This window comes from Perna viridis, chromosome 7, assembly GCF_037379345.1.
Source record: "Perna viridis isolate PV_CMFRI_1.1 ecotype Kerala chromosome 7, ASM3737934v1, whole genome shotgun sequence".
Taxonomy (NCBI): domain Eukaryota; kingdom Metazoa; phylum Mollusca; class Bivalvia; order Mytilida; family Mytilidae; genus Perna; species Perna viridis.
This window is the reverse complement of record NC_142451.1, coordinates 37,515,693-37,526,316: the sequence shown is the minus strand read 5'-3', so window position 1 is coordinate 37,526,316 and position 10,624 is coordinate 37,515,693. Positions and strand designations below refer to the sequence as shown.

The 10,624-nt window shown below is 35.6% G+C and overlaps 1 protein-coding gene across 2 annotated transcripts; it reads left to right on the top strand.

The window, feature by feature from the left end:
- The first annotated feature begins 227 nt into the window (after positions 1-227).
- On the top strand, positions 228-3,824 carry LOC148612556 (uncharacterized). 2 transcript variants are annotated; one of them, XM_088594118.1, is made up of 3 exons: positions 228-373; positions 967-1,178; positions 2,744-3,824. In XM_088594118.1, the coding sequence occupies exons 2-3, from the start codon at positions 987-989 to the stop codon at positions 3,170-3,172; spliced, it is 621 nt and encodes a 206-aa protein (XP_088450244.1). In that variant the 5' UTR covers positions 228-373; positions 967-986; the 3' UTR covers positions 3,173-3,824. The 2 variants fall into 2 exon arrangements, with proteins under 2 accessions (XP_088450244.1, XP_088450243.1); XM_088594117.1 differs by having other exon boundaries at positions 2,741-3,824.
- Positions 3,825-10,624: the final 6,800 nt, after the last annotated feature.

The following is a 10,624-nucleotide window of genomic DNA, read 5'->3' as shown; positions in this document are numbered from 1 at the left end:
AATAGGCGCGACCGTATTTATTGGCGCACTTTTATGTCTATACATTTTTGTGTTGACAGACCCCCACAATGGTATAAACTGCGACCTCGTTATTTGATCATCTGTCGACACATTGTTTACTAATTATCAATTAAAATATATATGTTTTGATGTGTGATAAATAGGGGATAATATGTTTTTTAAAGATAACTATCTGTTGTATGCTTTGGGTATGATATACAGCCAAACCGTGACTAATGTCTTACAGTTATTTCTAAGGTGTTATATTGTAAACGTTTTAGAAAAATTAAGTCGTACACGTGTTGATTTATTTATCTTACTTAAAGAAGTTGTTTTAGAAGAATATACGGAGAAGACAAAATTCTATTCGTAGGTAGGTCATGATTTTCGAACTAACATATTTTAAGCCCATTCCAATATTTTCAAGGAAAACAATTTTTTTTTTTCAAATTGTTGAAAGAATGTGTGAAAAAAAAAATATGTGCTTATTTTTTAATGTTGATACAACATGATATCAAAGCCGAAATAAAAAGGCCACATTCCAATACTATATAACTACAACAGAATTCTGATTAAGTTAAAAGAAAAAATGACATCTTTTCATTACTCCTTTAAATTTATTTTTTCAAAAGAAATGTAGTTCTTCTATTTATCAAATTGCTTGTTTTTTTGTTTTTTTTTTGTTTTTTTTTTTGTTTTTTTTTTTGTTTTGTTTTGGGTTTTTTTTTTTTTTTTTTTTTTTTTTGGGGGGGGGGTTTGTTTGTTTTCTTTCTTTCGTAATTTTTTCTATTCTTTATTTCTTCTTCATATTTCCATTCGTTGATGAAATCTCTTTTACTGGTCATAAATATCTATGCCAAATATCTTGTTATTCTGATTATGAGAACGAAAAAAAACTTGTAAAGACGAAAAAATACCTAACTATTCCTTTACGATACTCAGAGCACAACGTATATCTTTTATCAGCAAGTAGAAATTTCCAGACAATGACGGCGGCAGCAGTTCAAAGACCTACCACAGTTAATTTCGGCAACGATATAGTCCTCGATCGCCGACGTGGTTCACGATCATACAGTATACAACATGAACGTGACTCAATTGATCATGCAAGGAGACAGTCTATCAAGTACCAATTCCCGAACCCTGCTCTTGAAGCGGAGGTCAAAGACGAAGACCTGGTAAGTGTTACTATTATTATTTTTTTTTTTTTTTGATCTTCGAAATACTACCGGAACTTTTAATATCAAATTACATAGTTTTTGATCCCAGATTGATTTACATACATGTATTTCTGATTGTATGGTCTCTTGATACTTTGGTATTGAATACATCATTTTGTCGTTAATAAGCTGTGTATGTTCCTATAACGACCAACTAAACTCCTAGTCCGAGATTGTTACAACTGTTACAAAGGCCACTGACAATTTTCATCGACTAGCTAATCGTGTCAAGAAATACGTTCATTGGACGGCAGTATGTGGATAAACGAACAGATCCAAAAACATAGATCTTGAAATAATCAGGTAGAAAAAAAAAGCTACATTTCGCTTGAACTAATTGTAGAAGATATTTCTATGTTATGCAAACGAAATGATATGCTTCTGTAGTCAGTTGCACTTTCAATATTCTTACTAACATAGTCATATATATATATATATATATATATATATATATATATATATATATATATATATAAGGGTCTGAAAAATTCCCAACGATGTTAGAACTGTCAAATTGCGAAGCAAGTTTTTGGTCGTTCCCTCCGCGGGACTCGAACATGTACCACTGTGACATCTATAACAACACCGCCTGCACAAAGTCCAGCGCCCTAAACACTCGGCCAGCTAGCCTATATAAAAAACATAGCTTTCGCTGGCCGGGTCATTCTTCCTCGGAGGATTAATCTACGGCTGTAACTTAGTACACGATGTATGGTAGTACAGGAAGGTTCATCTAGGTGTTATAATATTATGTAGGATGGAGGATCAATATTATACAAACGTCTCAGAATGTGACTCTATCCGCTACACTGCTCCATCGGATCAAACGGGACAGTTCATCCTGGTGTTAGGATCAAATTAATGATGCATGTCACAACTACATAATAACACCTAGATGAACTGTCCCGTACAACCATAATTTTTTTTAAATATTCTTCTAGAGTGGGTGCAATGTAGGTATCTTTTGTGATAAAATTAGCGAGAAATTAAAGTTTCAACCTAAAACCTCCAAAATCTGCCCTTGACAACCCATGCTTCGCAAATTTTAGGGGGACGCATGCCCGCTACGCCCCCGCCTGAATCCGCCCCTGAAACCGGTACTGTTTTTGACTGACGGGTCTGTTTGGTTTAACTTGAGCGGTAATCAAAAGAATATATTCCAAGATTAAAGAATAGGCAGGGAAAAGAGACATACACAACAAAGAATAACCAACTTACATGTACAAAAAAAAACAAAAGTAAATGAGAAAACCGGACTCCACTAAAAACTAGGGGCATGATATGTTGGGGTAATAGAAAAAAAGGGTTCAAATTAAAACGCATTAATAGTTGAATCTGATATGAAAGGACTTCAGAAGATGTTTTGTGCACTCGACTTCCGGTCGGTTCGGTTTAGGTATGTTTCACTATACAAATAATTTACGCTGATCTTCAAACAACTTTCAATATTTTCCAAAGGCAATGTAAAGACATTAATCAAACTGTTAACTGCAAAATTTACAAGGTTTTTTTTTACACAGCAGGATGTTGACGAAGATGAAGTCAGAAGACATGTTTTTGGAAAGCCCATTCGTGAAATGACCTTTACCGGATATGATACATCCGTCCGACGGCCTACCATATCAAGTGCCCGTCGCTCTGTTTTGTGGGCACGAGAGAGGAAATTGTACGAGGAGCGTAATCAGCTATATGTGGAAGAATTTAAAGATCAGCCTTATAACAGACATGAATACCCTTCACTTCGGAAACACTACCCAGGCACGTGGCGGTTGGCAACGCGGGAACAATTACAGGAAATAACTGACAGATTGTCTCATACACCTGCGCCGACGGCTGCTAGTCTCCATTTGCATAAATATCACTCATCACTTTACAGGGCACGCTATCCAAATGGAACAGACCATCTGCTTAAAACGACAAACCGTAGTCGACCGAAGACTTCCATTTTCTAGTTTTCGTAAATCAGAACATTTGCATGTATACTTGATGATCAAAAATTGATAGTGCTCAATTTATGTGGTCTGCAGACAGGACAGAAAACTAAAATTCATTTGTTCATATTTTAAGCACAAATTCATTTTAGTTAATTGAATGTCCAACTTGTTTGTGTACTTTGAAATCAGATGTTTTGTTGTCTTACTGCATGTTATAAAAATACATCCGCATCATGCCTTCCTTTTCATTGACCGATTATACTACCAATTAGACAGTAAATACTTTATCTTCGGGGGAGGTGGTGGGGCGCTATATTTTTTATAATATAAGACATTTTCCAAAGTCTATAGAAAAAAATAAAATTGCTTCTTTACATTCAGGCTTTTATCTCGCTTTAAAAATATATTTGAAGAAAAATATCGTAGATTTGTCACGAACGAAGTAAATGTTTTTTTTTTTTTGCAATTTGATCCATACCTTTTCCGAAATCAAATGGTTGCTGCCTTAGCCCTGTCTTCCATAAAATGAATTTCACAATTTTTCAACAAGATTACAATTACAGAACTTAAATTACAATTGAAGGTTTGACCATTGATGTTTGTATGTATGTATGTTCTTCTGGTGTAAATTTTTATGTATATCAAAATAAGAAAATGTTACTACAGTGTGTGTGTGTGTTACGACTTCATTATACAATTATAGTACCTCCTTAAGCGTTAATTAAAAGGCGCCAATTTGTACAAATTGCCTATTCTTGGGGAGCACCAATGCAATTTATATCAGGACCAGAGAGAATATTAAAAAAAAATAGAACGACCGATTGACCCTTTTTGCAAAAAATGAAACATTATAGTAGGTGTTATGTGCTATTCAATTGATCACTCATAAATGCAATAGATTGATAAACTAGAAAAAAATGGTAGTAATGATAACTAAATTGATAGAAAAACTGAGAGGAATGATAGCTAAATTGATATATCTGCTCCCGTGTATAATAACAATCCCCTTTCGGGTCCCAAATTGATTTGAATCCAAATTGAAATAGAAGGTGTACAATAGGGTCATGTAAAAAGATTCTGCGAAATTTAATTAATATCCATGCAGTGGTGTAGAGGGAATAACGAACAAAAGATCGGTACCTCTTTGTAAAAGCTGAAATATTGCTGCTCGGGCGTTAAACCCCAACAATCAATCAATCAATCAATCAATCAATCATTGCAACGTAAGTACAGATGGACGGACACCCCTATCACTATATACTCCCAACTTTGCTAGCAGGTACAATAAAATAAATATACATGTAAATTAATCATTATGTTAGGTATGGGCCAAAAATACCATCAGAAATGTTTCATTCTTTCAATGTTGAATTAACGAGGAAGTTTGTTTTCAACATGATAATTGATCTAAAATTAAGTGTGTTAAACTGACTGACAAGAAATGTACACTTGACAATGATAAGTAACCACTTATAATCTGCACACCAATTTTAGCTCCAATATCCCCGTGCAGGTCCGGGTGTTAAAAGAATAGGCCTGCAGCAGCGCTAAGCTAGGGCGCTCTGCCCACAGAGCAACTGGGATGTGTGTCCCAGGTGGTGGAATGGGGTACCCCTGGTGTGTAACATGCTGGGGTTGTCAGGCTATAATACGGAAAACCTGACCGCAAACCATAGTGGTGCACCGTGTTGGGAAAGATGCCACGTTCCTCGCACGTAAAAGAACCCTACTGTGGTATTCTCCCGGAGTAGGAACCATAGGGCTCCGCCACAGGATGCTAAATTGCCCGACCCTACCCACCTCTCCCTATTTCCAGTGGCAATCAAAATTTGTCGACCCCATTGGCCTTGTGTCCCATCCCTTTTTCATTTCATCATCATTTCATGTTCATTTTATCATCAATTTCATGTTCATCGTCTGAATATAGCTGAAATATTGCTGCTCGGACGTTAAACCTCAACAAACAAACAAACAAACAAACTTTAGCTCCAATACGATTACACACCCGGAGTCTGATATGGTTGGATTCTTCTCAAGAGAAGCCTTCCTGCTTTTATTGTATAAAAAGTCCTCTCCAAGGTTCAAGTTCTGATAATATATGATGACTATAGGACCACAAATACTTAAATGTGTCTGAATATTAGCCAATGTCAGTGAAGTGTATAATACTATGTCTGATTCAATGGTTTTGATGCATAGAGCTGATTATTATGTCCAAATTAGCTTCTATAATGCATCAAGGGTATATTTGAGGTCCTTGATAACATTCCGTTTATAAACAGCATCTGATTTCTAGTCCAAATCATCAGTCACTATGAATTTAGACAGTGGACAGCTCATACGTTAAACCAGCAATGCTAGAGGATTGTTGTTTGACAAGCTAGTGTGTGACTTAGTGACACTCGAATGGAAGAAGGGATTGTGTTGTAGGAGTAGTCATGCTTGTGGCACGTGTGCTGAGATAATGTCCCGTGCACCCCAACTCATCAACCGAAATATGATTGTCAGGTATACTTATACCCCTATTTATAAATCATTTTGTCGCCAAAAAATAAACTGAAGTATTTTATTTTATTTCTTTATGGATTTTCTATATACTCGATATACGGTGCACCTGGTCTGGCATGCTCCCAGTTTACAGTTACTCATTTACTTTTGTTACTTTGTATGTATTACTTTAGTTATTTTATGTTTGTTGTGTGTGTCTGTTTTCCATGTCTGGTCTTTGTCCCTGGATTACTTTCTTTTGATTCCCGTTAGAACCTTGGTTCGCTTGATTACTCTTTCATGACAAATCATAGTTCCAATTGGGTAGCTGGAGCATTTCTTAATCGAGGTGAGGTATAGGTATGTCAATTATCCACCAAAGGTGATAACTTAAACGTTAGAGACTTTTAATGTATTTGTTAATACGTACAGCCATGTTAAAACAATGATATTAGATCACAGACAAAGTAGCTAAATATTAAAATCCTGAAAATTCCCCTTGTTATTATTTCATAATCACTGATCAGAAAGCGGCAATTTTAGTGCTTGTCCTTTAGGAAATGTTATAGAATCTTCATCATAAATTATCAAGGCATCATTTATATTATGTACAATTGTGTATGCTATAAACAATCATCGTCTTTCGTATTGGGGCAGGTTTTTACTTAAAAGTGGGATAAGGAGTACCATTCTTTTGCCTAAATGGCCTTAAATAAGTCTAAGTATGCATTAACTTTGCATCATAAGAAGGCTAAGACGTTATATAAATGTGTTAAAATACAAAAGTTTGTTTGAAGAAGGGTATTTGAAAAATGCCCATTACAGGTGAAATGGTAGAAAACATGAAATTCCAAAATTCCCCTTTTTATGAAAAAGTTCTTATTGCAACCTTGAAACTGAGAAATAAGCACCTGAAATGAGCAGATATATTGAATACAGGCTTTTGCATTCAGTGGGCTACAGATGTAGGCTTATATACTGTAAAAGAATCCGAAAATATCCTTTTCCGACAAACTAATTCGGGAAAGGGAGGTATAATGTAAAGGTATCTGAAAATCATCATGAAGTTGATGAGTGGGATGCACGGTGGACTCTTCCAGACTATGGACTATTGTAATATATATTCAGAACAGATTAAAAGATAAACAAAATATAGAACTCTTTCACACAATGTTAACTCAATTGTCTTTGTTATATTGTCCACAGGGTCCAAAGCAGAATAAGAAATATTTTTTTCTTACTTTCCTTAAAATAGTCATTTCAATAATAAATTGTGACTGCTTATGTAACAATGAAACTTTTGTTTTGTCCGAAGGATAAGATACAATATTTAGTACAAATAAAGAAGAAGCGAAATTCATCTTCAACTTGACCAATATTGCAATGTTCACATATTCTGTTACATAAAGGAGTTAGGGGCTTTGTATACCGGTCAGTTTCTAACATTAGTTTATGGGAGTAAATCCGTGATTTTGTTGTGGTTCGCCTCTATTAAACTCGGGCAGTTTTCACATCCAAAATATGATTTTGATTTTAAATACGTTCTTAATTTACCGTCAGTACCAAATGTCTATATGTAGGCTCCTGCAATCTTTATCCAATTTATTTTGTAGACAACCGTTCTTCAAAATTATAAATGAGTCATCTGCTTGAACCTTGATAAGTCTAAGTACACCACACAAAGCAGTGTGTTTACCCTCATTACGAAGTTCTTTTATACACTTATAACTATCTTTCCAAAGATCAGAGGCTCTTGTCTCAAGTCTAACCCAATATTTTATAGTCCTGGAGAACAGACTGAAATCCAGCCACGAGGACTACATCATCTACATATATAAAGTAGACTATCAAGTCTACTGTTAATGTAAAGTGGATCAGGGGAGTCTGGGGGATATTCAGGAAGATCATTAATAAAAATCTTACATAGGTTAGGTCTCATGTCATCACCTTGTCTGACTCCTACACTACTTGAATAGATTTGTCTTTTAGTTTAAATATATTTGTTTCCTCAAGAATACAAGGGCGGGTGGGAGTAACGTGAGAGATAGTCATTTCATATATACATGTACATGTAGTATTATTTAAACCTTTTAGTTCATTTGATAAAATGATGAACACAAGCAAAAATATCCATGTTTTCAGCGTACATCCCTCATTAGGTTTTCGTCACCAGCCAACAGAAATTCTATTGTTACGTTAAAACCGCCTAACCGTGCCAACAGAGAATTTCTATGTTCATTATACAAATTGTATTTCATAAAAAAAGTGGATGTCCACAACTACAAGAATAGGTTGCCACTACATTTATACGATATAAATCGGCATTTAGGGAACTGCACATGTTTTTAGTCTGGTATGTACATGTATAACATTAACTTTCCTTTCACCAAAAGTGAAGTACTCAAGGGGTTTTTTCCCGTTGTCCTTAAAATGATTCTTTTGAAAATGCTTATGTTTCTTGCATTTCTTGTCTCTAAATTTAGCTGATTCCAGTCTCTTACTGTTGAATAGAAAAACGACCTTTCGGTACTAGTTAATCTGAAGTGGGGTATGGTATAATCTGCACTGTTACGACGAAATATGGTTTTTAAGTGGGGCATCGCTACAGGAGGTTCAGCTGCCCAACCCTACACACCTCTCCTAATTTTCAGTGAGGATCTTAAATTATCCTTAATTGTGTACCATTCCATATATATATATATATATATATATATATATATAGAAGGGTCTGAAAAATTCCCAACGATGTTAGAACTGTTAAATTTGCGAAGCAAATTTTAGTCGTTCCCTCCGCGGGACTCGAACTCATACCGCTGTGACATCTATGGCAACACCGCCTGCACTAAGTCCAGCGCCCTAGACCACTCGGCCAGCTAGGCTATATAAAAATATAGCTTTCGCTGGCCGGGTGATTCCTCCTCGTAGGATTAATCTAGGGCTGTAACTTAGTACACGATGTATGGTAGTACGGGACAGTTCATCTAGGTGTTATTATGTAGGATAGAGGATCAAATTAATGATGCATGTCACAACAAATCAATATCTACAGTCCTAGATTAATCCTACGCTTTAATTAAACTACGTCTCGGTCCAATGTGGCTAGCCTCGGGCCAAGATAACTAAAACAATATGGAAAACCTTACGCAAAAATCCCATAATATTTTGTTTTTGTTAATGATACAAAACAACGACCCTTATTTCGTAATACTGGTTGCCGACCATGATTTTACTACACAATCTGGGTTACCAGGAAACATGTTCAGGTCAGGCTCTCGGTGCTTTTAATGTCAAAGAGTAATCAAGGGAATCAAGATTCTAGCGGAAATCAAAAGAATGTAATCCAGGGACAAAGACCAGACGTGGAAAACAGATAAACACGACAAAGAACATAAAATAAATAAAATAATACATTCAAAGTAACAAAAGTAAATGAGCAACTCAGTTCAGACACTGGCAGATCCACGGAGACTCGGGGGCCCGGGTACCCCCTTTGAAAATTGCAATTTTTAAAAATTGTTGAAAATGTTTTCAAGATACTCTCAGAATACAGAATTTGCGGTTCAATATTTCAAAATTTTCTGGGAGGATGCCCCCAAACCGCCCCTAGCAAATTCGGATCACTTCGTGATCCTCACCGGTGATCCTGTCAAGAAATTTTTTGGGGGGGCCACCCCTTACCTAAAACTCTGGTTCCGCCATTGGTTTAGATTCGTATTTATTAGCGGTATGAGGACTCTAATATGAGGCAAGTGTAACCTGTAAGAGGGCGAAGTTGAATATTTTGATATTTTATAAAATAATAAAGCCTTTCAGTTTTAAGCTGTAAAAATTAGCAAAACGTTCTGATATCAAACTCGACGCATCTTTGTGATCAAAAATTTTATTGACGAAATTGAAAGTATTCCCATGAAACATGTAGTTAGAATTTCTTTAAATCTATATACATTGTATTTTGCTTCTTTTATAAAGTAAATCACTGAATAAGAATTCAAGGAATTTAAACGAGCTAAATAAATTTTAGAGAAGATGTTAGGACCCCCTTAATCAATTAGGATTTATTTTTCTTCATGATTTAACACAACTTTAAGGCGCGAGATATAAACCTTTAATGTTGCTTAAAAAAGACCATGCTTTGTATTACCCTTGGTATTACAGGTTAACTTCCATCAGGTTCTCAGTGCTTCTAAGGTCAAAGGTTAAATTCGCGCTGATTACCATTATGAAGACTTCGTCATCTATTAGTTTATTTTATTTCAACTTGTTTTCTAACAAGTAGTAACAAACTGCTACCTCTTTTATTTTCGCATGTTTTAAGGATTCACTACAGAGTAAAAGTTTTTTTTAACCTCATCCATGCTCAACTCAAATGCAGGAGGTTGTTGATTCGATCGCTAGCCAGAACAAACAAAATACTTTAGTCACCCACAAGTAACGATAAACTTTGTAGGTCGTATTTGGGTAACACTATCTTTCAAAAATATCGAGGGATCTCCTGGCTACACGCAGGGCATAATTGCTATTCAAAAGCTTTTACACCTGTGCCACACTATATACTAAATCCCACCTCTTTATGTATTTAACACTGGAAAGAGTTTCGTGGAATCTTTAAGAGTAGTGAGCATCCCTTGTGAAAATCTTCACATCCCATATATACAACAAGCAGCTACAAAACATAAAATTAAGCAACGTAATAAGGTATGAAATAGGTACATGTCTGTCGAACGAAGTCATACCAGATATTGTGAAACAAAAGACCCTATTGTGGTGAGTTGATGAACATGCTCAGTATATACTTCCGCGAGGTATGGCTTGGGTAGAACAAAAAAATTCCTCGCGGAAGTGTATATTGAACATGCTCTACGCATGCTTATCCATGCTCATCGACTTTTCCACAGTTACCACAAATGGTCTAAAAAATACTGCTGGCAATTTAGCAAAAGCAAACAAGTGAGAATCACTGGATTGCTCCATAATAGAGCCACA